Raw genomic sequence first — 27,886 nt, forward strand, 5'->3', positions numbered from 1 at the left:
CCACACGGCAAGGAGCATCAAGAGTGGCTCCCCTGCTGGAAGTACCGTATCAACGTGGCCTCTCTATCCCACGATCACTCATTACAAACGTTGAGTGCCAAAGTTTGCTAGCTGCCAGAATAGGTGTTCATTTGACCATATCTACACGGCCTCCCCATAAAGCCGCCATTACCGCCTGAGGATACACGTGGGGCCCTGCCTCAGTATTGAAGCTACCTGGGGCTACCAAACATCCAGATCTGTTTACAGAGACTTTGGATAAGTGATACCTGAAACTTTTATTACAAGGCTGGAATCTCTGTTGCAATAGTGACTCCTCCCCACCACAGTGGACATTACTTGTGAACAGATACTCTGGGGGCTATAGACACAAAGGCTTAACCTGTCTGCTAGTTGTGCCGCTCCTTATTCTCCCAATATGTCTGTACTATAATGCTGGACTGCTGACCTCCCACTCCCTGTCTATGAAGCCAATCTACAAAAACAGAATTCATTGCTATCTTCTAAACTGGATGACGTGGAGGAAACAGTCCTGCAGAAACAATCTGAGACTGGTTGGATTGCCGGAATTTATTCACTAGCTCTGAACTAGTTGAATTTGCAGCAAACATTCTACCAAAGATCCTTAAACCTTGCTCCTGTGCGCTCTCTCCTCTGTACATGGAGATCCTACAGACAAAATGGCCCCATTCTCTTATGAAATCAGAAGCCTACTACTCTTCCAGGACTACTCCTTGGAGGTCACCAGAAGCAGAAAGCAGTTTGCAATGCAAAAACTTGGTTGAGCAAGGGAAAATCTTTTGCCCTTGCCTGGCCGAAGTTCTTTGACATTCCCAAACACGTTAGATATATCTAGAAAAAGGCAGATCTGAAGGGGACTCTCCCCCTCAACTTAATCAGGATAGAGGTGGAGACATTGCTGTATCTACATTATTTGCCCTGGCCCTTCCTTCAGTGGGAGTCCATTTTTGTCTTGTACATTTTCTCTCATTCAGAATCTTAGATATGTAAATACCTTTTCGTACCACTTGTAATTTCGATGGCAGTTTTGGGTTTAGTTGTGTTCGGGAGGGTAGGGCAGTTATAATAAAGTTCAAACTTCAGTTTGGGATAATTGAGCGTGTGCTTTTCACTTAATATTTTATCTATAGCCTAGAGTGCACTTGTTTCCTTCCTGTGCCCCTGGTCAGGAAAGGTTTGTTTACTCGCTTATATTTCTGTATGTTCTCTTTTAAGTATTGTTCTTTTTTTTTTTTATGTATTGTGCCTTGTCGATCCCTTTTTCTATGGATCCCCCACTGCAGACCAAGATGGAAATTTGCCTACTCCCGGCTGGATATCTCTGACTTTGTGACATTGATGGTCAGGGTCAGTCCTATTCTCTGGAGGACTTGGAACATAGGGGTGACTGGATCATGGCGAGCCTATTGTCTTATTGGGAGCTGATTGGAAAGGTTTTCAGGCTTTTTCCCTCCTTTTCCTTTCCAATTTATACTCCCATGCCTGTATTTAAAAATGTCTCATTATATTATAACATGGAATGTTGGAGGCATCACACCCCCCTGTTAACGCAAAGCCCTTCTTAAACATTTAAAATAAATAAATCTAGACATAGCAATATTAGTTAAAACACATCCTAAATAGTATTGAAGGAAGGCTGGATTCTCTTTTACAAAAAACCTTTCCTACTCTGTATTAGGTACTGATCTGGATGAGAAATGGAGATATGTTTTTAACACTTGACAGTTAATGGGATTACATTTATTTTAAAAGAATTTTTTGAACCCTTACAGACTAAAACTTGTGAATTACATTGATCTTCCCCTGGTGATGGGAGGAGATTAGATTAGTTTAGAAATCCTGCACATGCTATACGTAATTAATATGCTCACTAAACATTTCTAAGCAGGAATCAAGAATGCTGACCAAATTTAACCACTTGTTGATATTTGGAGGGAAAGAAATCCAGAGTTAGAGATTGTACATGTCTTTCCAATACAAAACATACCCTATTGCGAATAGATTACTTTTTAATTTCAGAGACCCTTACCTCGCATTAGATATTACCCTATCTGACCATGCCCCTGTCTTACTTAAAACATGGCAACACCAGACACCCCCCCTCCCCCAATTTTGGAAAGTGGAAGTTTTTCGAACCCACTTATATAATCATGTAGACTTCTAAATTTCTGCCATTTCTCTAAGATATTTGTGGAACAGTCAACATACACCACTTAATTAACCAAAATGATGTTCTGGGTAGTACTTAGGGGGGTAATCTCGGACCTATGATTATAGGGATTACATATTTTTTTTTAAAGAAAAGTAAGATCTCTTACTACGGCAGTTAAAAAATACATATATTAGATATTTAAGAAATCCTACTACGGGGGAACTTCCGGTTGGCAGCCATGTTTAGACGCGGGTATTGTGAGCTTGCTCCACTTTTCGTGCTAAATAAACAGAAAATTTCCTTTTACAGCTATGATTTCGCCTATGAATTTACAAGCTTTGGGATCCTAAAATGTGATACTTCCCTAAGGTTTTCATTTTAAAGATACTACTCGCACTCTTGGTCCAAGACGTTAACCACGGCTGAGGCCCTTCTGCTAACTCCAGGCGGCTTACTCTGTTTTTTCTCGGTGTGAACCACCTCCCACGTGTGTTGTCTTTCGCTTGAAATTGCACCTCCAACACCTGCCTAACAACAGCTGCAGAAGGTCACTATGGAACTTTGAGCATTTTCTAAAAGAACTTCACCACCCTACTTGATAGCCACCATGCTGCCCTAGAAGTAACACTTTATCAGGGCTCCACCATAACGATGTCCTGTATTCGCGTACAACCAGTTATCCTAAACCTCCTTTCATAGAGTGGGATTGGGGGCGCTCCGGGGCCCAGCGCTTGCTTCTTACCCCCTGGTAAACCTACCATCAAGGATTCTGCAGAGATCATGAGTGTGATAACGGGATGGAAATATAGAACGGAGTATAGAGAGCCGCCCCACACAGATGTTGGCCTATACCGGAGTCCCAGTTCCAGGTTGCTAGATTTTTTTTTCGCTATCCCAAAACGCTGCAACACGCATACTGGCAAAGACCTCACCGGTTATTTCTACCCTGATTAATGGAGCTTCCCAATTATGCTCAACAAACTGGTCTCTACTCCCTCTGTGACATGGTATTCCCACTTGTGCAGACTTACCACAAATGGAAATGGAACCCTGGTGTATTTCTCTTGGAGGACACGACAGGTTGTTGCAGGCTTCTACTTATAACCGGTGTGGGGTAAATTTGTCTCATAATGAATATTGCAGTATTTAAGCCCTCCACACTTTCATATATTGGTTATTGGGCTGGACGCCATATTAACGGAAGAAGAGAGACTGGGATAGATTTATTAAATGTCAGGCGCACATGACCCGCTGTTGGGGTTCATGTCCGCTCAACATCGATAAATGCAGACAGCATATGCTGTCGGCATTTATCATTGCACAATCATCCGCTAGCAGGGAGTGTCAATCATCCCGATTTGTATTTGCTCGAGATAAATGCTTTTCGCCACTTTAGAGATGGCGGAGGAGTTAAGGAGCAGCAGTCTTATCACTGCTGCTTCTTAAGTTTCTGTTATGATCCACCTTTACTTTTAAAATCATGCTCCTCCCAGATCACTTTCTTCCTATATCAGCTGTGTTCAGCAAGCACTAATTGCTTGAAGTTTGCAAGTGTCTGTGCATCAGATATCTTCCTCTTCACGTTCTCTCACTATTGGATTTGTGTTGTGGCATTTACCTACCTCTTTCTACAACCTGCAAGATAGCTCCCTCTCTACTTCGACCAGAGATTTTTTCAGTTTTTCTCAGATACACGGCTAATTGTTTACTCTGCTACGTCTGGAGGATTTCTCTCTCTCTGCCTGTCAGCTGTATCAGCTTCATCACTCACTTCCTCTGCTTGTCGGCAGATCACAGGAGCTTTTGAGTCTAACGCACCTATTCTAAATTCCTTAGAGGAATTCTTCTTAGCCATGGCTACTCTCTATGATGACACCCATAAACAACTAACCGCAGAAACAGCTCTTAGAGCCTTAAAACAAGGCCGGAGACAGGTAGAAGAGTATGTTGCTAAATTTCAAATGTGGTCTACAGATTCAGAATGGAACCAACTTAGCTTAAAAAAACAATTCAGAGTTGCACTGTCTGACAACCTTAAAGGGACAGTCAAGTCCAAAAAAACCTTTCATGTTTCAAATAGGGCATGTGATTTTAAACAACTTTCCAATTTACTTTTATCACCAATTTTGCTTTGTTCTCTTGGTATTCTTAGTTGAAAGCTAAACCTAGGAGGTTCATATGCTAATTTATTAGAGCTTGAAGGCCGCCTCTAATCTAAATGCATTTTGATAGTTTTTCACCACTAGAGGGCATTAGTTCACGTGTTTCATATAGATAACATTGAGCTCATGCATGTGAATTTACCATGAAGACAGCCCTGATTTGCTAAACTGCAAGTCTGTCAAAAGAACTGAAATAAGGGGGCAGTCTCCTGAGGCTTAGATACAAGGTAATTACAGAGGTAAAATGTGTATAATTATAACTGTGTTGGTTATGCAAAACTGGGGAATTGGTAATTAAGGGATTATCTATCTTTTAAAACAACAAAAATTCTGGTGTTGACTGTCCCTTTAAAGATGAACTTTCACATATTGACATGCCAGATACATTGGAGGCATTGATAAAAATATGTATCGCTATGGATTAGCGGAGGTGAGTTTTTCTGAGCAAACAATTAAGAGGCTACCTTTTCTCTTGTAAGGTGTATCCAGTCCACGGATCATCCATTACTTGTGTTGGATATTCTCCTTCCCAACAGGAAGTTGCAAGAGGATCACCCACAGCAGAGCTGTCTATATAGCTCCTCCCCTAACTGCCACCTCCAGTCATTCTCTTGCAACTCTCGACAAGCATGGAAGCAGTAAGAGAGATGTGGTGAAATATAGTTGTTTTTTCTTCAATTCAAAAGGTTATTTTTAAATGGTACCCGAGTTGTACTATTTTGGTCCCAGGCAGAAAATAGAAGAAGAATCTGCCTGTGGTCTCTAATGATCTTAGCAGGTTGTAACTAAGATCCATTGCTGTTCTCACACATAACTGGAGAGGTAACTTCAGCTGGGGAATGGCGTGCAGGTTATCCTGCTATGAGGTATGTGCAGTTTAATTTTTTTCTAGAGGAATGTAAATGCTAGAAAATGCTGCTGATACCAGATTTATTTAAGGTAAGCCTGATTACAGTGATTTAATAGCGACTGGTATCATGCTTACTGTCAGAGGTAATACTCTTATTATTTTTTAATTCCTGTCATATAAAACGTTTGCTGGGAGTGCTTAAACGTTTTTATATATGTTTTGGTGATAAAACTTTATTGGGGCCTAGTTTTTTCCTCATGGCTGGCTTAAATTTACCTAGAAACAGTTTTCTTAGGCCTCCCACTGTGTAGACATGTGTTTGTGCAGTTTGTTGTGACTGTTAAAAAAACGTCTATCGTTTTTTTTATCCGTTTTTTAAACTAAGGGGTTAATCATCCATTTGCAAGTGGGTGCAATGCTCTGTTAGCTTATTATACACACTGTAAAAATTTCGTTTGATTTACTGCTTTTTTTCAGTGTTTTTCAAATTCTGACCTTTTTTATTTTTCTTAAAGGCACAGTACCGTTTTTATTTTTTGCTTGTTAACTTGCTTTAAAGTGTTTTCCAAGCTTGCTGGTCTCATTGCTGGTCTGTTTAAACATGTCTGACATAGAGGAAACTCCTTGTTCATTATGTTTAGAAGCCATGGTGGAACCCCCTCTTAGAATGTATACCAAATGTACTGATTTCACTTTAAGTAATAAAGACCATATTCTGTCTTTAAAAAATTTATCACCAGAGGAATCTGACGAGGGGAAAGTTATGCCGACTAACTCGCCCCACGTGTCAGAACCTTTAAATCCCACTCAAGGGACTCACGCTCAAGAGGCGCCAAGTACATCTAGCGCGCCCATGGCGTTTACTTTACAAGACATGGCGGCAGTCATGGATAATACACTGTCAGCGGTATTATCCAGACTACCTGGGTTACGAGGAAAGCAATATGCAGAAGCTGAGGAAGGAGAGCTTCTTTCTGTGGGTGATTTTTCTGACTCGGGGAAGAGGATTCAACCTGATTCTGAGATATCAACATTTAAATTTAAGCTTGAACACCTCCGCGTGTTGCTCAGGGAGGTTTTAGCTGCTCTGAATGACTGTGAATACAATTGCAGTGCCAGAGAAATTGTGTAGATTGGATAAATACTATGCAGTACCTGTTTACACTGATGTTTTTCCAATACCTAAAAGGTTTACAGAAATTATTACTAATACCTAAAAGGTTTACAGAAATTATTACTAAGGAATGGGATAGACCAGGTGTGCCGTTCTCTCCCCCTCCTATTTTTAAGAAAATGTTTCCAATAGATGCCGCCACACGGGACTTAGGGCAAACGGTCCCTAAGGTGGAGGGAGCAGTTTCTACACTAGCTAAGCGTACTACTATCCCTGTCGAGGACAGTTGTGCTTTCTTAGATCCAATGGATAAAAAGTTAGAGGGTTACCTTAAGAAAATGTTTATTCAACAAGGTTTTATTCTACAGCCCCTTGCATGCATTGCCCCAGTCACTGCTGCTGCGGCCTTCTGGTTTGAGTCTCTGGAAGAGGCTTTACAGGTAGAGACCCCATTGGATGATATACTTCACAAGCTTAGAGCACTTAAGCTAGCCAATTCTTTTGTTTCTGATGCCATTGTTCATTTGACTAAACTAACGGCTAAGAATTCTGGTTTTGCTATTCAGGCGCGTAGGGCGCTATGGCTTAAATCATGGTCAGCTGACGTTACTTCAAAGTCTAAGCTGCTTAATATTCCTTTCAAGGGGCAGACCCTATTCGGGCCTGGTTTGAAGGAGATCATTTCTGATATCACTGGAGGAAAAGGTCATGCCCTTCCTCAGGACAGGTCCAAATCAAGGGCCAAACAGTCTAATTTTCGTGCCTTTCTAAACTTCAAGGCGAGTGCGGCATCAACTTCCTCTAATACAAAACAAGAGGGAGCTTTTGCCCAGTCCAAGTCGGTCTGGAGACCTAACCAGACTTGGAACAAAGGTAAGCAGGCCAAAAAGCCTGCTGCTGCCTCTAAGACAGCATGAAGGATTGGCCCCCGATCCGGTAACGGATCTAGGTGGGGGGCAGACTTTCACTCTTCGCCCGGGCTTGGGCAAGAGATGTCCAGGATCCCTGGGCGTTGGAAATTGTATCCCAGGGATATCTTCTGGACTTCAGAGCTTCTCCTCCAAAAGGGAGATTTCATCTTTCACAATTATCTGCAAACCAGATAAAGAGAGAGGCATTTTTACACTGTGTTCAAGACCTCCTAGTTACGGGTGTGATCCATCCAGTTCCACAGGAGGAACAGGGACACGGATTCTATTCAAATCTGTTTGTGGTTCCCAAAAAAGAGGGAACCTTTAGACCAATAATAGATCTCAAGATCCTAAACAAATTTCTCAGGGTCCCATCATTCAAGATGGAGACTATTCGAACCATCCTACCTATGATCCAGGAGGGTCAATACATGACTACCGTGGATTTAAAGGATGTTTATCTTCACATTCCGATACACAAAGATCATCATCGGTTTCTCAGGTTTGCCTTCCTAGACAGGCATTACCAGATTGTAGCTCTTCCCTTTGGGTTAGCTACAGCCCCAAGAATCTTTACGAAGGTTCTGGGGTCGCTTCTGGCGGTCCTAATGCCGCGGGGCATAGCAGTGGCCCCTTATTTAGACGACATTCTGATACAGGCGTCAAATTTCCAAATTGCCAAGTCTCATACGGACATAGTTCTGTCATTTCTGAGGTTGCATGGGTGGAAAGTGAACAAAGAAAAGAGTTCTCTATCCCCTCTCACAAGAGTCTCCTTTCTTGGGAACTCTAATAGATTCTGTAGAAATGAAGATTTATCTGACAGAGACCAGGTTATCAAAACTTCTAAATTCCTGCCGTGTTCTTTATTCCACTCCTCGTCCTTCGGTGGCTCAGTGTATGGAAGTAATCGGCTTAATGGTAGCAGCAATGGACATAGTGCCGTTTGCCCGTCTACATCTCAGACCGCTGCAACTCTGCATGCTCAGTCAGTGGAATGGGGATTACACAGATTTGTCCCCTCTACTAAATCTGGATCAAGAGACCAGGGATTCTCTTCTCTGGTGGCTATCTCGGGTCCATCTGTCCAAATGACCTTTCTCAGGCCAGATTGGACAATTGTAACAACAGATGCCAGCCTTCTAGGCTGGGGGGCAGTCTGGAACTCCCTGAAGGCTCAGGGATCGTGGACTCAGGAGGAGACACTCCTTCCGATAAACATTCTGGAACTAAGAGCGATATTCAATGCTCTTCAGGCTTGCCCTCAGCTAGCGACAATGAGGTTCATAAGATTTCAGTCGGACAACATCACGACTGTGGCTTACATCAACCATCAAGGGGGAACAAGGAGTTCCCTAGTGATGTTGGAAGTCTCAAAGATAATTCACTGGGCAGAGATTCACTCTTGCCACCTATCAGCTATCCATATCCCAGGTGTAGAGAACTAGGAGGCGGATTTTCTAAGTAGACAGACTTTTCATCCGGGGGAGTGGGAACTCCATCTGGAGGTGTTTGCACAATTGATTCTTCGTTGGGGCAAACCAGAACTGGATCTCATGGCGTCTCGCCAGAACGCCAAACTTCCTTGTTACGGATCCAGGTCCAGGGATCCCAAGGCGACGCTGATAGATGTTTTAGAAGCGCCTTGGTCCTTCAACCTGGCTTATGTGTTTCCACCGTTTCCTCTGCTCCCTCGTCTGATTGCCAAAATCAAGCAGGAGAGAGCATCGGTGATCTTGATAGCGCCTGCGTGGCCACGCAGGACTTGGTATGCAGATCTGGTGGAAATGTCATCCTTTCCACCATGGACTCTGCCGCTGAGACAGGACCTTCTACTTCACGGTCCTTTCAACCATCCAAATCTAATTTCTCTGAGACTGACTGCCTAGAGATTGAACGCTTGATTTTATCAAAGCGTGGCTTCTCCGAGTCAGTTATTGATACCTTAATTCAGGCACGAAAGCCTGTCACCAGGAAAATCTATCATAAGATATGGCGTAAATATCTTTATTGGTGTGAATCCAAGGGTTACTCATGGAATAAAGTCAGGATTCCCAGGATATTATCTTTACTCCAAGAAGGATTGGAAAAAGGATTGTCAGCTAGTTCCTTAAAGGGACAGATTTCTGCTCTGTCTATTCTTTTGCACAAGCGTCTGGCGGATGTTCCAGACTTTCAGGCATTTTGTCAGGCTTTAGTTAGAATCAAGCCTGTGTTTAAACCTGTTGCTCTACCATGGAGTTTAAATTTGGTTCTTAAAGTTCTTCAGGGGGTTCCGTTTGAACCTCTTCATTCCATAGATATCAAACTTTTATCTTGGAAAGTTCTATTTTTGGTAGCTATTTCCTCGGCTCGTAGAGTTTCCGAGTTATCTGCCTTACAATGTGATTCCCCTTATCTGATCTTCCATGCAGATAAGGTGGTTTTGCGTACCAAACCTGGGTTTTTACCTAAGGTGGTATCTAATAAGAATATCAATCAGGAGATTGTTGTTCCGTCATTGTGTCCTAATCCTTCTTCAAAGAAGGAACGTCTATTACACAATCTTGATGTGGTTCGTGCTTTAAGTATTATTTACAAGCTACTAAAGATTTTCGTCAAACATCTGCTTTGTTTGTTGTCTACTCTGGACAGAGGAAAGGCCAAAAGGCTTCGGCAACTTCTCTTTCGCTTTGGCTAAGAAGTATAATACGCTTAGCTTATGAGACTGCTGGCCATCAGCCTCCTGAAAGGATTACAGCTCATTCTACTAGAGCTGTGGCTTCCACATGGGCCTTTAAAAATGAGGATTCTGTTGAACAGATTTGCAAGGCGGCGACTTGGTCTTTGCTTCATACTTTTTCAAAATTCTATCAATTTGATACTTTTGCTTCTTCGGAGGCTATTTTTGGGAGAAAGGTTTTACAGGCAGTGGTTCCTTCCATTTAAGTACCTGCCTTGTCCCTCCCTTCATCCGTGTACTTTAGCTTTGGTATTGGTATCCCACAACTAATGGATGATCCGTGGACTGGATACACCTTACAAGAGAAAACATAATTTATGCTTACCTGATAAATTTATTTCTCTTGTGGTGTATCCAGTCCACGGCCCGCCCTGTCATTTTAAGGCAGGTATTTTTTAACTCTAAACTACAGTCACCACTGCACCCTATAGCTTCTCCTTTCTCTTGCTTGTCTTCGGTCGAATGACTGGAGGTGGCAGTTAGGGGAGGAGCTATATAGATAGCTCTGCTGCGGGTGATCCTCTTGCAACTTCCTGTTGGGAAGGAGACTATCCCACAAGTAATGGATGATCCGTGGACTGGATACACCACAAGAGAAATAAATTTATCAGGTAAGCATAAATTATGTTTTTACACACCAGAAACATCACCCTGATCATCCACTCCAATGAAAATTCTTACTATAAAGGTATAAAGGATCCTCTCTCTCAAGAAGAAAAGCTCAGAAGGAGGTTGGCAAACCTCTGCATGTACTGCGCTAGTAAAGAGCATCAAGTGACCTCATGCCCTACCTTAGCACACTAGAAAAGGGTAAGAGATTGGTAATTGTTGATTTGAGGTTGAGAATAAATCATACTCATAGTTCTCTCACTCTGTCTTTACAGTGGGATCAACAAGTTTGAAGCAATGCAAAAAAATTAAATTCCATGTGTGTCAAAGCATATACCTTTTCCAGTAAGAGTAATTGATGGTTCTTATTACCTGAAAGGTGCCATAACACACAATACTGTACCTCTCCTCATGACCACTGATGCTGGACATCAGGAGTATCTTGCATATGTATTTATCAAATTTTTTGGGGTTATCCATGGCTTCAATAACATAATCCTTATATAGATTGGTTACAAAACAAAAATAACCTTCCACTCTACATATTGCCAAAAAATACTTGTTAATCCTTACACATCTATTTTACACACTGAAACTAAATATCCAACCTTTTATAAGGATTTTGCTGATGTTTTTGACCAGAAGAAAGCAGAGAATCTGCCACCTCATAGAATTTGATTATTCTATAGATACACTCCCAGGTTGCTATTATTCCTTTTGGTAAAATATATCCTCTGTCCCAAAATGAATTGCAATTTCTTAGTGACTATTTGGACGAAGGTTTCATACGCCCTTCCACCTCTCCCGCTCCTGCAAGAATATTTCTTCGTTAAGAACCAAGATGGAACACTCTCAAGCCCATCATCGACTACAGAGCACTTAATACTATTACAGCAAAGAATCGCTATCCCTTGCCACGGATTCCAGAATTACTTGAACGCCTAAATGAAGCCACTTTTTTACACCAAACTCGATTTAAAAGGAGCATACAACTTAATCAGGGTAAGGGAGGGTGATGAATGGTCCTTTCCCGACTCAGAGATCATAAATTGTATAAAAAAATAGAAAAATGCCAATTCCATGCTACCACAATAACATTTCTTGGATATGTAATCTCCCCTAAATGGGATTGAAATGTGATCCTGAAAAAATATCTGCTATCGATAATTGGCCTCCACCCACCAACACAAAGAGCTCTGCAATGTTTTTTAGGATTTGCTAATATTTATTGAAAATTTATCTTCAACTTCTCCTCCATAATGAAACCACTCATGAAACTCACATGACATCATAAAAACTTCCATTGGACCACCGAGGCACAATTAGCTTTTGATAATTTTAAGTCATGTTTCTCCCACTGCACCAGTCTTACAACTTCCAGATCATAGAAAAAACCCATCCTAGAAGTAGTTGCCTCTAACTCGGGACTTCGTGCCGTTTCTATCTCAAAGGAACCATACCACATCTTCAATCCACCCAGTTGCTTTCTTTTACAGAACATTAATCCCTGCAGAACTTAACTACTCCGTTGGAGATCAAGTTTCCAAAGCACATTTTATGGCTAGAGTTCTTTGAGACGCATATTAGAAGGCATAAACCTACATATTACAATTTATATACTGATCATAAAAACCTTGAGTACCTCAAGAAGAACAAGACCCTCTCTTCAAGACAAGTCAGGTGGTCCCCTATTCTTTGATCGTTTTGATTTTCAGATCACTTATAGAAACAGGTCGGAAAAATATCAAGGCAAGACTCCTTGTCACGACTCCATGAACAACCAACTGAAACAGAGATGCCTGAATATATAACTCCATTGGAAAAAATAATCGCCAGATTAAAAAGGCTCTACAATCTGACCCACAAATTCCATATTCAAAAAGTCCACCTAGGGACCTCTGGCTTGTATTACCATACAGACAAATTATATGTTCCAACATCTTTACAGGCACTCTACTTAAACAATATCATGATGCACCACTATCAGGACAATCCTGGGATTTCCAAGACTCTTCACTTACTTAAAAGAGCTTTCTGGTGGCCAAAGGTATGTCAGCTTCTGTGAGATAATGTTCCAAGAACAAAATAGATCACAAAAATCTTTTGGTCTCCTTACTACTCTACCAAATCCGGGTTCTCCATGGCCCTTCATTTCAATGGATTTTATTGTGAAGTTACCTATTTCCCATCATTGCAACACAATACTTGTTGTAGTTGACCACCTAACTAAATTAGCTCACTTCATACCTCTTAAACATCTACTTACGGCCTTGAATACAGCTTAAGTTTTTATCTCTCAAATTGTAAAACTGCATGGTTTCACCTACCACCATTGTGATAGAGCTACACAATTCACGTCCAATTTCTGGAAACAACTTTGTCCAGATGCTTCACATAGATTAACGTCTATCTAGTGCCTACCACCCTCAAACAAATGGCCCTTACCGAACGAGTAAATCAGATATTGGAACAATACCTGCGCTGTTATATTTCCCATTTACAGAATGACTGGTATGACCCTTTAGCTGAATTCTCCTATAATAATTCAGTTAGCAGCTCCAGTAAAAACTACACCATTCTATGCAACTTATGGACTTGTCACCCAAACACTTAATCACTTTATCCCACTCGCTGTTCTTCCCCAGCAGTTACTACCTTCACTGAGAATATCCAAAATGCCTTAGCCATTTAAAGGTCACTTGTCAGAAGCAAATAAAAAACAAAAACCATTACTAAGCTAAACATCGAAGACCTCCTCCAGTCTACAAATTTCAAGATTTAGTTTGGCTCTCCACAAAAAATATTCGATTGGACGTACCAAATAAGAAATTAGCCAAACAATTCATTGGACCTTTTTCCATCAAACTTATTATAAGCTCAAATGCTGTCACCCTCAACCTTACCCTCCACATATAAGATTCACCCTACATTCCACATATCCTTTATTGAAACCTTATGTAAAGGCTCTTAAAGGGAAACTGTACCCAAAATGTTTCTTTTTTGATTCAGATTGAGCATGAAATTTTAATTTCTAATTTACTACCTATTATCAAATTTTCTTCATTCTCTTGGTATCTTTATTTGAAATGCAAAGAATGTAAGCTTAGATGCCGGCCCATTTTTGGTGAACAACCTGGGTTTGTCCTTGCTGATTGGTGGATAAATCCATCCACCAATAAAAAAGTGCTGTCCAGAGTACTGAAACCAAACAAAGCTTAGATGCCTTCTTTTTCAAATAATGATAGCAAGAGAACGAAGAAAAATTGATAATAGGAGTAAATTAGAAAGTTGCTTAAAATTTGCATGCTCTTTCTGAATAACAAAAGGAAAAATTTGGGTACAGTGTCCCTTTAACCCTGACAGAATCAAGACCCCAAGTCCTCCTAACTTGGTAATCATCAGCTGAAATATGAAATAGATAAGATCTTGGATTCAAGGAAAAGACGCCGACGTGTGGAATCTCGTTAGATGGAAGGGATATGGTTCTGAGGAGGATTCCTGGATTCCTAGTGTAGAATACATGCCCGAAATTGATCAAGTTTTCACAGAATACATCCTGATAAAGCTATACCTTGAATCCTCATAAACGGTTCATTGAGGAAGGGATACTGTTTTGATCCACCTTTACTTTAAAATCATGCTCCTTCCAGATCACTGCCTTTCTATATCAGCTGTGTTCAGCAAGCACTAATTGCTGAAGCTTGCAAGTTAGTCTGTACATCAGATCTCTTCCTCTTCACGCTCTCTCACTATTGATTTGTGTTGTGGAATTTACCTACCTCTTTTTTTTCAACCTGCAAGAAAGCCCCCTCTCTACTGTGACCAGAGACGTTTTCAGTGCTTCTCAGATACACGGCTAATTGTTTACTCTGCTACGTCTGGAGGATTTCACTCCTCTGCCTGTCAGCTGTATCAGCTTCATCACTTACTTCCTCTGCTTGTCGGCAGATCACAGGAGCTCCGGAACTTCCTTATGTACGCTGTCTCTGTGTTTGCTCAAGTAAGCTAGCCTTCTCCTCCCTGCGTGTCAGCTGATCCCTCCCTAAGGAATCCTGCCGCCACTGCTGATCTCTGGAACACGCTACACTTTCAGTTTCAGCACTCTCAGCTGTACAGGAGTCACATTCTTTCCCAGTTTCAGCATTTGCAGCCGTATAGGATTCTTCCACCTGATCACTGTGCTCTCAGAACTCATCCATTACGGTCTCTCTATATTTTTTTATATAACTGGGTAACAAAAACTTGTCAATTGCTATTTTATTGGTATATTTACATGACTAAATATATTCATTGTGCTATTCCAGCTCTGCTTATTCTGCAGATAACTTTTTTGTAGCTTTACTCAATATATTCTCTTATAAAGTAAATATTTTGCTATCTGGTAACAGTATCAGCTTGGACTTAACTATGTGTCCAGTTGTAGTTACTGTTAGCCACAATACTATTCACCATACCAGATACTAACTATATTAGCATCAGGCAACTAACTAAGAAATAAACAAAGGTGAAGGCCGAACAACGGTTCCAATAGAAAAAACAAAGGTTAATCATTAAAATACAACCCGGACAGACATGGATAGGTAGGTAGTCTACCTATCCATGTCTGTCCGGGTTGTATTTTAATAATAAACCTTTGTTTTTTCTATTGGAACCGTTGTGCGGCCTTCACCTTTGTTTATGCTTACATGTGCGACTGGTTCTTGCATTCCTGGGCCTTGCACCTTGCATGGATGTTAAACTGTATATCGAGGGCTGTGGCACACGTTGTTGTTTGGCGGGTGACGTCATCAATCTCAGACACTGCTTTCTCCTGGGTCTCCGCCGGCTGTTGCGGCTGCATTCTCACCTTAACTAATAAATCTTGGTTAACTGTTTGCAGTTTCAGACGGACCTGAAACTTTGGGGATAGATTGCAGCATCCGCTGCTTGATAAATCTACCCCACTGTTTTCTACTTTGGTTTTAGTCAGAGTTATAAATATAGGGACAGCACACATGTTAATTACTGTAGCAGCGGAGACATGGTGGAAGCTTATTATAACCCACTGATACCTGAAGTTGGTATAAACAAATATGCCTGTATTCATAATATTGGTCAATTGAGCAATGCTGATACTAATGATGATCTAACGATTTGATTTGATAAATTGCACTGTTTGGGTTAGGCATATGTTGTTTAATCTTTTTTTGTTACTTATACAGTAGAGTTTATCTTTAAGCGGTGTAAGGTATTTAATGTAGAGCAAACCAGACATGTTGACATTCTGGAAATGAAGACCTGTCCCGCTCTAACTCATGTTTGTATGTTTTTCATATAGAGGCACCTAGCCTATTGCTTTATATTCTGGGAGTTTGTAGTTACTGAATTTTATTCTATTTAACATTGTACCTTTGCCTCCTGTGTAGCCTTAAAGTTATTACATACAGGCACCATACAATGCTCTGTAATCTATACTTAGTGATGTGATAGAGTGCACAACTGATGAAACTTTAAAAAAATACCATCTACTTGTTATTTTTCAGACTAATCTTTTCTTTGAATGCATCATTCCATCTAGTATTTATTTAGTGTTTAATGTCCCTTTAAGGACATACAAATTCCTTTTGTACAAGGACAACAGCATCATAGGCAGAAAAAAAATCTCCTGGAAATGTCAAACTTTAATCTAAAATGCTGCTTCACACCTACTCTACAAAACAGTACTATTCCCTCCAACAAAAGCTGTGGTCACATTTATTTGCAACTTCAGCTAACATAATTTAGTTGTGCTAGATGTGCTCACCATATCAAAGATGATAAAAATGCAGCTCTCGATTTGTTTAGGAGGAAATTATTGTAGAGGTTTTTCCCCCTCTTTAGGTTCCATTTAATATTCTAATACATGTAAGGTAGTCTGAAGGGTCAGGTAAATACAAGGCATTTAAAGACAAACTACTAATACAGTGGGCAGATTACAAGTCGTCCGGTATGGGTTTTCCGTGCAATATGGTCTTTTCCCAATCAATTTCCATTGCACAGGTATTACAAGTCTTGAGAAATTGTGACTGCAAAGAGCTGTAGTTAAGAGTTTTGCACAACATAAAGTTTAATTTAACTCTTCAAAAATACATAACAAAGTACAGTTACTATATATATATATATATATATATATATATATATATCACACTAAAGTTATAAGGACTCAAAGATAGGAGATCTAAAAAGCCGATGCAGGGATTTTACATTGACATATATACACATACCTTAAGTAACATGGATTTATATGTATACATATATGTTTAACTAGGGAGATAATGAAAATATTTCACATTATATCTTATGCACATTAAAGAAAGGATTTTCAAAGCGATATTCGCATATAGATCTGGATATATATAATATCTATATATTTATATATATATATATATAATATAAAATATATATATATTCTCGCTATAAATAGATATATCTGTCCAAAATCATCACATATATATAGAAATATTTATTTAGAAATAAATGAAACCTATTCCGTTACAAAAAGATTTGATATGAATATTCACATTTTCATGTACACTGTTCGAGGAGAATAAGTCATTGGCTTTGCACAACAGAATAGCGGTTTTGTTTGTTTTTATGTCTTCTCCCTTGACTTCTATGGGGGAATATGTGAACACACACACTGTTTGAATTACGCGAGTTAATGTGTGCGAAAAATAAGTTATTTCTCCTGTTAAGTGTAGTCAGTCCACGGGTCATCATTACTTCTGGGATATTAACTCCTCCCCAACAGGAAGTGCAAGAGGATCACCAAGCAGAGCTGCTATATAGCTCCTCCCCTCTACGTCACACCCAGTCATTCTCTTGCACCCAACTAATAGATAGGATGTGTGAGAGGACTGTGGTGATTATACTTAGTTTTTATATCTTCAATCAAAAGTTTGTTATTTTAAAACAGCACCGGAGTGTGTTGTTCCTTCTCAGGTAGAATTTGAGAAGAATCTACCTGAGTTTTTGGATGATTTTAGCCGGCGTAGCTAAAATTCATTTTGCTGTTCTCGGCCATTCTGAGGAGTGAGGTAAACTTCAGATCAGGGGACAGCGGGCAGGTTCACCTGCAAAGAGGTATGTTGCAGTATATTATTTTCTGAGTAATGGAATTGACTGAGAAAATACTGCCAATACCGATATAATGTAAGTTCAGCCTTAAATGCAGTAGTAGCAACTGGTATCAGGCTGTTTATGTATATATGTGTACACTTCAGTATTCTGGGGAATGGCACTTCACTGGGTAATACTATATGCATATAATTTTTAGCCTAACTTGCAGTGGGAACGTCTAGCAACAGGCTGTTAATGACATTTCATGTTATTTGATTTTTAAACGTTTTTGCTGGCATGCTAAATTGTTTAATTATCTGAGGTACTGGGTGAAAAATTGTTTTTGGGCACTGTTTTTCCACTTGGCTGTCGTTTATTTTAATTTAAGACAGTTTACTGAACTTCCCTCACTGCTGTGGGTGAGGGTGAGGGGCCTATTTTGGCGCTTTTGCTACGCATCAAAAATTCAGTCAAAAGTCTTTTTCTCTTCCTGCATGATCCGGATCGTCTCTACAGAGCTCAAGGGTCTTCAAAAATTAATTTTGAGGGAGGTAATCACTCACAGCAGACCTGTGAGATTGTGCTTTGACTGTGATAAAAAACGTTTATATTTTGTTACATTTTGTTCTGCTATTAAGGGTTAGTTATCCATTGCTAATGGGGGCAATCCTTTGCTAAATTTATGCCTTTACCGGAAAAAGTCTGATTGTTATAATTTTTCCGGTTCCTTATTATTAAACTGTCATAATTTTTTTCTGTGCTTCTTAAAGGCACAGTGCGTTTTCCATATTACTTGTAATTTGAGTGAAAAGTATTTCCAAGCTTGCTAGTTTAATTGCTAGTTTGTTAAACATGTCTGACTCAGAGGAATATCTCTGTGCTATATGTGCAAAAGCCAAGGTGGAGCCCAATAGAAATTTATGTACTAATTGCATTGATGCTACTTTGAATAAGAGTCATTCTGTACAAATTTAAAATCATTCACCAAAACAACGAGGGGAAGTTATGCCGACTAACTTGCCTCACGTGTCAGTACCTGCATCTCCCGCTCGGGAGGTGCGTGATATTGTAACGCCGAGTACTTCAGGGCGGCCATTACAAATCACACTACAGGACATGGCTAATGTTATGACTGAAGTTTTGTCTAAATTACCAGAACTTAGAGGTAAGCGAGATCACTCTGGGGTGAGAACAGAGTGCGCTGATAATATTAGGGCCATGTCAGATACTGCGTCACAATTTGCAGAACATGAGGACGGAGAGCTTCATTCTGCGGGTGACGGATCTGATCCAAATAAACTGGATTCAGACATTTCAAATTTTAAGTTTAAGCTGGAAAACCTCCGTGTATTACTAGGGGAGGTCTTAGCGGCTCTGAATGATTGTAACACAGTTGCAATACCAGAGAAAATGTGTAGGTTGGATAAATATTTTGCCATAGGTACCGTCGAGTACTGACGTTTTTCCAATACCTAAGAGACTTACTGAAATTGTTACTAAGGAGTGGGATAGACCCGGTGTGCCTTTCTCACCCCCCTCCTATATTCAGAAAGATGTTTCCAATAGACGCCACCACACGGGACTTATGGCAAACGGTCCCTAAGGTGGAGGAGCAGTTTCTACTTTAGCTAAGCGTACCCACTATCCCGGTGGAGGATAGCTGCGCCTTTTCAGATCCAATGGATAAAAAGTTAGAGGGTTACCTTAAGAAAATGTTTGTTCAACAAGGTTTTATATTGCAACCCCTTGCATGCATTGCGCCTGTCACGGCCTGCAGCAGCATTTTGGTTTGAGTCTCTGGAAGAGACCCTTGAATCAGCTCCATTAGATGAGATTACACACAAGCTTAAAACCCTTAAGCTAGCTAATTCATTTATTTCTGATGCCGTAGTACATTTAACTAAACTTACGGCTAAGAATTCCGGATTCGCCATTCAGGCACGCAGAGCGCTGTGGCTAAAATCCTGGTCAGCTGATGTTACTTCTAAATCTAAATTACTTAACATACCTTTCAAAGGGCAGACCTTATTCGGGCCCGGTTTGAAGGAAATTATCGCTGACATTACAGGAGGTAAAGGCCATGCCCTGCCTCAAGACAGAGCCAAACCTAGGGCTAGACAGTCTAATTTTCGTGCCTTTCGTAACTTCAAGGCAGGAGCAGCATCAACTTCCTCTGCACCAAAACAGGAAGGAGCTGTTGCTCGATACAGACAAGGCTGGAAACCTAACCAGTCCTGGAACAAGGGCAAGCAGGCCAGAAAACCTGCTGCTGCCCCTAAGACAGCATGAAGTGAGGGCCCCCGATCCGGGAACGGATCTAGTGGGGGGCAGACTCTCTTTCTTCGCCCAGGCTTGGGCAAGAGATGTCCAGGATCCCTGGGCGTTAGAGATCATATCTCAGGGATATCTTCTGGACTTCAAAGCCTCTCCCCCAAAAGGGAGATTTCATCTTTCAAGGTTGTCAACAAACCAGATAAAGAAAGAGGCGTTTCTACGCTGTGTACAAGATCTTTTACTAATGGGAGTGATCCATCCGGTTCCGCGGTCGGAACACGGACAAGGGTTTTACTCAAATCTGTTTGTGGTTCCCAAGAAAGAAGGAACCTTCAGACCAATCTTGGATTTAAGATCCTAAACAAATTCCTAAGAGTTCCATCGTTCAAAATGGAAACTATTCGGACAATCTTACCCATGATCCAAAAGGGTCAGTACATGACCACAGTGGATTTAAAGGATGCCTACCTTCATATACCGATTCACAAAGATCATTACCGGTATCTAAGGTTTGCCTTCCTAGACAGGCATTACTAGTTTGTAGCTCTTCCATTCGGGTTGGCTACGGCTCCAAGAATCTTCACAAAGGTTCTGGGCTCTCTTCTGGCGGTGCTAAGACCGCGAGGAATTTCGGTGGCTCCGTACCTAGACGACATTCTGATACAAGCGTCAAGCTTTCAAACTGCCAGGTCTCATACCAGAGTTAGTACTGGCATTTCTAAGGTCGCATGGGTGGAAGGTGAACGTAGAGAAGAGTTCTCTCTTACCACTCACAAGGGTTCCCTTCTTGGGGACTCTTATAGATTCTGTAGAAATGAAGATTTACCTGACAGAAGACAGGTTAACAAAGCTTCAAAATGCTTGCCGTGTCCTTCATTCCATTCAACACCCGTCAGTGGCTCAATGCATGGAGGTAATCGGCTTAATGGTAGCGGCAATGGACATAGTACCCTTTGCACGCCTACATCTCAGACCGCTGCAATTGTGCATGCTAAGTCAGTGGAATGGGGATTACTCAGATTTGTCCCCTACTCTGAATCTGGATCAAGAGACCAGAAATTCTCTTCTATGGTGGCTTTCTCGGCCACATCTGTCCAGGGGATGCCATTCAGCAGACCAGATTGGACAATTGTAACAACAGACGCCAGCCTACTAGGTTGGGGCGCTGTCTGGAATTCCCTGAAGGCTCAGGGATCATGGACTCAGGAGGAGAGGTCTCCTTCCAATAAACATTCTGGAATTGAGAGCAGTTCTCAATGCCCTTCTGGCTTGGCCTCAGTTAACAACTCGGGGGTTCATCAGGTTTCAGTCGGACAACATCACGACTGTAGCTTACATCAACCATCAAGGAGGGACAAGAAGCTCCCTAGCGATGATGGAAGTATCAAAGATAATTCGCTGGGCAGAGTCTCACTCTTGCCACCTGTCAGCGATCCACATTCTGGAGTGGAAAACTGGGAGGCGGATTTCCTAAGTCGTCAGACTTTTCATCCGGGGGCAGTGGGAACTTCATCCGGAGATCTTTGCCCAAATACTTCGACTTTGGGGCAAACCAGAGATAGATCTCATGGCGTCTCGCCAGAACGCCAAGCTTCCTTGTTACGGGTCCAGGTCCAGGGACCCGGGAGCGGTCCTGGTAGATGCTTTGACAGCACCTTGGACCTTCGGGATGGCCTATGTGTTTCCACCCTTCCCGATGCTTCCTCGATTGATTGCCAGGATCAAAAAGGAGAGAGCATCGGTGATTCTGATAGCGCCTGCGTGGCCACGCAGGACCTGGTATGCAGATCTAGTGGACATGTCATCCTGTCCACCTTGGTCTCTGCCTCTGAGACAGGACCTTCTAATTCAGGGTCCTTTCAAACATCAAAATCTAATTTCTCTGAGGCTGACTGCTTGGAAATTGAACGCTTGATTTTATCAAAGCGTGGTTTTTCGGAGTCAGTTATTGATACCTTAATACAGGCTAGGAAGCCTGTTACCAGAAAGATTTACCATAAAATATGGCGTAAATACTTACATTGGTGCGAATCCAAGAGTTACTCATGGAGTAAGGTTAGGATTCCTAGGATATTGTCTTTTCTACAAGAAGGTTTAGAAAAGGGTTTATCTGCTAGTTCCTTAAAGGGACAGATCTCAGCTCTGTCCATTCTTTTACACAAGCGTCTGTCAGAAGTTCCAGACGTTCAGGCCTTTTGCCAGGCTTTGGCAAGGATTAAGCCTGTGTTTAAAACTGTTGCTCCACCGTGGAGCTTAAATTTAGTTCTTAACGTTTTACAGGGTGTTCCGTTTGAACCCCTTCATTCCATTGATATCAAGCTGTTATCTTGGAAAGTTCTGTTTTTAATGGCTATTTCCTCGGCTCGTAGAGTCTCTGAGTTATCAGCCTTACATTGTGATTCTCCGTATCTGATTTTTCATTCAGATAAGGTAGTTCTGCGTACTAAACCTGGGTTCTTACCTAAGGTTGTCACTAACAAGAATATCAATCAAGAGATTGTTGTGCCATCATTGTGTCCTAATCCTTCTTCAAAGAAGGAACGACTTCTGCACAATCTAGATGTAGTCCGTGCCCTGAAATTTTATTTACAGCCAACTAAAGATTTTCGCCAAACTTCTTCCCTGTTTGTCGTTTATTCTGGACAGAGGAGAGGTCAAAAAGCTTCTGCTACCTCTCTCTCTTTTTGGCTTCGTAGCATAATACGTTTAGCCTATGAAACTGCTGGACAGCAGCCTCCTGAAAGAATTACAGCTCATTCCACTAGAGCTGTGGCTTCCACTTGGGCCTTTAAGAACGAGGCCTCTGTTGAACAGATTTGCAAGGCTGCAACTTGGTCTTCTCTTCATACTTTTTCCAAATTTTACAAATTTGACACTTTTGCTTCTTCGGAGGCTGTTTTTGGGAGAAAGGTTCTTCAGGCAGTGGTCCCTTCCGTATAAAGATCCTGCCTGTCCCTCCCGTCATCCGTGTACTTTAGCTTTGGTATTGGTATCCCAGAAGTAATGATGACCCGTGGACTGACTACATTTAACAGGAGAAAACATAATTTATGCTTACCTGATAAATTCCTTTCTCCTGTAGTGTAGTCAGTCCACGGCCCGCCCTGTTTTTTATGGCAGGTCTAAAATTTTAAATTATACTCCAGTCACCACTGCACCCTATAGTTTCTCCTTTCTCGTTTGGTTCTCGGTCGAATGACTGGGTGTGACGTAGAGGGGAGGAGCTATATAGCAGCTCTGCTTGGGTGATCCTCTTGCACTTCCTGTTGGGGAGGAGTTAATATCCCAGAAGTAATGATGACCCGTGGACTGACTACACTACAGGAGAAAGGAATTTATCAGGTAAGCATAAATTATGTTTTTAAACTTGTAATATCTGCGCAACCCCAAATGTGAAAAAGCCATAATGCACACAGTGTTTTCCAAACTGATTAGCCAAACTGATTACTAATGGAAGTGTAATAGTAGACATACTTGAGGAATATGGGGCGATGCACTGGAGGTCAGGCCCCTTGAGGGGTAGACTGTTCAGTGCAGGGCACACTAACTGTTTTGGGGGGGGACATGGAGATGATCCCCTCCAAGTTAACAGTACTCGGTCCCTTATTGCCAATTGCCCATCAGAACTCATGCAGACTTAAAATACTGAGCTGCCTTAAATCATACAGCAATTCCAATGACACCATCCACCTACATCAAGTCAAGATGATGAGTTCAACATATAGGATACAAGAAATTAACCAACAGGAACACTACAGAGCTATAGAATAATGAACTATGGACAGACAATTATTAGGGGATGGAGGTAACCCCCGAGTTGAGGAAACCCTACCCCAAGTCAGGTTGTGCAAGTACATCACATAAGGTCACTAAACTGGGACTATCACATAATACTAAAATTAATAACTGAAATCCGGAAGAAAGTTATTATATAGCAATGTGCCATAATGTAACCATATGGATTAGTATGGAAATAACAGGTTGCCTAAATGTATATTAAGAAAGTTAGAATTAATATACTGTGAATAAGGGGTATGGAGACATAAGAGGGATAGATACAATTTAGAACAACATCAAAACCAATTACATATAACTAACGCTAAGTGTACATTGTAGCAACAATATTAGAGTTGCCTTCATGCATTTATGTTATATATTTTATTATTAACTTTAATTTTTCATTTTTGAGTTTTATTTATGTGTATTAAGCACATACCCCATATGGATATCTTAGAAGAATCCTAACTACAATAGGGATAATACATAGATAGGTTACATAACCTCAGTTAGAGAACACTCTCTAACCCCCGTACATAACTCCAACAAGTGCGCCCTAGGGCATGTAGGTGAGACACACTGAGGATTACTAAAACCTAGCAATTAGCCCAACCATTGCATGGTATCAAGTTAACTAATATTACCCATATGACTCAGTAAGGACATATAAAATAAAGGGCGACAAATAGATCCATCCGCCTAAGTAGATCCGGCATAACAAACGGTTTCTATGCCAACCAGGCTATGACAGCATGTCCTCATGTAAGGCTCATACAGATGATCGAGAGTGACACACATAGAATAACAAGCAGGGGGAGCCCAAAATGAATACAGTGGGTAAAAACAATATATCACATCACATATGAGCACATATAAGATTTCTGAATGGGGAAGACCCCACATGCAAGAATGATTCACGTAATGCGAGTAATCCACATAAAACGCGATACACAGTTAACACATGTTATATATAACAAATAATTCCTGTACACTTTGTTACTTTGACATTTCTAGTTAATGATATATAATGATCGCAAGTTTATTTGCTAAAGTTTTTTTGTATATTGATAATACCGGAAATAGTATCACATTAAGCACTTCCGGTTTACACAGTGGAACGCAGAATATGCGTTCCACACACACACTGTTTGGCGCCACCACACTGAGAGGACACTTTACACACAGGTATTTGAAATTATTTTGATTATTTGCAGTCTGTATATAAGTTTGTTTGATGCAGTTCATGTTTATGCTGATGATGGGGAGGAATTCCCCGAAAATGTTTCATTAAAAGAGTATTTACTTGTTTCACCAAAAGACCTGAGAGTGCGACCGTTTTTTTCAGGAATATATATATATATATATATATATATATATATATATATATATGTATATATATATATATATATATATATATATATATATTCTCGCTATAAATAGATATATCTGTCCAAAAATCATCACATATATAGAGAAATATTTATTTAGAAATAAATGAAACCTATTCCGTTACAAAAAGATTTTCGCAATATGAAATATTCACATTTTCATGTACACTGTTCGAGGAGAATAAGTCATTGGCTTTGCGCAACAGAATAGCGGTTTTGCTTGTTTTTATGTCTTCTCCCTTGACTTCTATGGGGGAATACGTGAACGCGCACACTGTTTGAATTACGCGAGTTAATGTGTGCGAAAAAATAAGTTATTTTAAACTTGTAATATCTGCGCAACCCCAAATGTGAAAAAGCCATAATGCACGCAGTGTTTTCCAAACTGATTAGCCAAACTGATTACTAATGGAAGTGTAATAGTAGACATACTGTACATGTGCATGGAGAGGGTCTTTCTTTAGCAAGGGTCTCCTTTTCATATGCACTAATCATTTTATTTTTATACAGGACCTTAGAAATTATCAATATACAATACCACATATTGATGGGTTGTTTATCCATGTGGAAATGGGAAAGAGCTGTATAAAGATCCCTTCAAAGCGGCATGCTGAGGTGAGCAACATAAAATCTTGAAAATGTTTAATGAATTTTTAGACAGAATTTTATAATACGTTTTCTTGCACAATCAATTTTATAGTGCTTCGTATTTGGTTGTTTTTCAATCATTGCCTATACCCCAGTCTCCAGAAATTTTTAACAGTCCCAAATAAATTTTTATTGTGTGAAGTAAAGAATTAAATAAAAAAAAACGTAACACGTTTTGACCAGGAAAACAGTTTTTCATTTTCTGTATGGAAAAGTTTTAAGATTGTCTAGTAATTCATGAAAGAAGCGATGATGTTAAGAGAGACCATATTTCCAGAATTGTATATAGATAAACTAGAAACTGTTCGTAAAGGAATTCTTAAATGGTATAACCTCTGAAATGGTAGCTTTACAAGTAAAGACTCTCATCTTAATATGTAAAGCTTAGATGAGAGAGATTTAACAAAGACTGAACAAATTTCTCTTAAGTGTGTTCAGTCACGGGTCATCCATTACTTATGGGATATATTCTCCTTCCCAACAGGAAGTTGCAAGAGGATCACCCAAGCAGAGCTGCTATATAGCTCCTCCCCTCACATGTCATACCCAGTCATTCTCTTGCAACCCTCAACAAAGAAGGAGGTCGCGAGAGGAGCTGGAGTTTTTACTTAACTATTCTTCAATCAAAAGTTTGTTATTTTAAAATGGCACCGGAGTGTGCTGTTTTTCTATCTCAGGCAGTATTTGGAAGAAGAAACTGCCTGCGTTTTTTCCTATGATCTTAGCAGGCGTAACTAAGATCCACTGGCTGTTCTCGACATTTTGAGGAGTGGGGTAACTTCAGAAACTGGGAATAGCATGCAGGGTCCTCCGCAAATGAGGTATGTGCAGTACATTATTTTCTGGGAATGGAATTGACTAAGAAAATACTGCTGTTACCGTATGATGTAAGTACAGCCTTAAATGCAGTAGTGGCAACTGGTATCAGGCTGATAAATGTATGCGCAGTCGAGTTATTTTCTAGGGACTAGAATTTGACTGAGAAAATACTGTTAAAACTGAAATAATACTTAAGCCTTATCTGCAGGGGTAGAGACTGGTAGCAGGCTTAGTGATAACTTTGCATGACATTGGAAATGTTGTTTTTTAATAAACGTTTACTGGCATGTTATTCGTTTTTGTGAGGTACTTTGGTGATTAATCTCTTTGGGCATGATTTTTTTCCACATGGCTAACATATATTTTCTGCATGGAAACCGTTATATCAGGGCTCCCACTGTTGTAATAGGAGTGGGAGGGACCTTGTTTTAGCGCCTTGTTGCGCAGTTAAAATTCTAGCACAGTCTTCCTGCTTCTTCCTCCTTGATCCAGGACGTCTCTAGAGAGCTCAGGGGTTTGCAAAATTCATTTTTGAGGGAGGTAATCAGTCACAGCAGATCTGTGACAGTGTGCTTGACTGTGATTAAAAGCGTTAAATCTTAATTGATATCCGTTTTATCCGTTTTGGGTATTGAGGGGTTAATCATCCTTTTGCTATTGGGTGCAATCCTCTGCTAATAATACACTTCTTGTTAAGAATTGTATTGATATTGCTTTGAATAAAAGTCAGTCTGTACCGATAGAGAAACTATCACCAGACAACGAGGGGGAAGTTATTCCGCCTAACTCTCCTCACGTGTCAGTACCTGCGTCTCCCGCTCGGGAGATGCGTAGGATTGAGACGCCAAGTACATCTAGGCCCTTACAAATCACTTTACATGATATGGCTAATGTTATGAAAGAAGTATTATATAATATGCCCGAATTAAGGGGCAAGCGCGATAGCTCTGGGTTAAGGACAGAGCGCGCTGATGACACGAGAGCCATGTCTGATCCTGCGTCACAATTTGCAGAACATGAAGACGGTGAGCTTCATTCTGTCGGTGACGGTTCTGATCCGGGGAGACCGGATTCAGAAATTTAAAATTTTAAATTTAAGCTTGAGAACCTCCGTGTGTTACTAGGGGAGGTATTAGCGGCTCTGAATGATTGCGACACGGTGGCAATTCCAGAGAAAATGTGTAGGTTGGATAGATACTATGCGGTACCGGTGTGTACTGACGTCTTTCCTATACCAAAAAGACTTACAGAAATTATTAGTAAGGAGTGGGATAGACCCGGTGTGCCTTTTTCCCCTCCCCCGATATTTAGAAAAATGTTTCCTATAGACGCCACCACACGAGACTTATGGCAGACGGTCCC

General features: G+C 40.6%; 1 protein-coding gene across 2 annotated transcripts in view; it reads left to right on the forward strand.

Moving 5' to 3' along the window:
• The window catches only part of ZFYVE16 (zinc finger FYVE-type containing 16), a 645,028-nt gene that overhangs the window by 365,767 nt on the left and 251,375 nt on the right, over positions 1 to 27,886 (forward strand). For both annotated transcript variants that reach the window (XM_053701456.1, XM_053701457.1), the window contains one exon: positions 25,568 to 25,672. In XM_053701456.1, the coding sequence (XP_053557431.1) occupies positions 25,568 to 25,672 (105 nt within the window). The remainder of the gene's footprint in view (positions 1 to 25,567; positions 25,673 to 27,886) is intronic.

This window comes from Bombina bombina, chromosome 2 (assembly GCF_027579735.1).
Source record: "Bombina bombina isolate aBomBom1 chromosome 2, aBomBom1.pri, whole genome shotgun sequence".
NCBI lineage: Eukaryota > Metazoa > Chordata > Amphibia > Anura > Bombinatoridae > Bombina > Bombina bombina.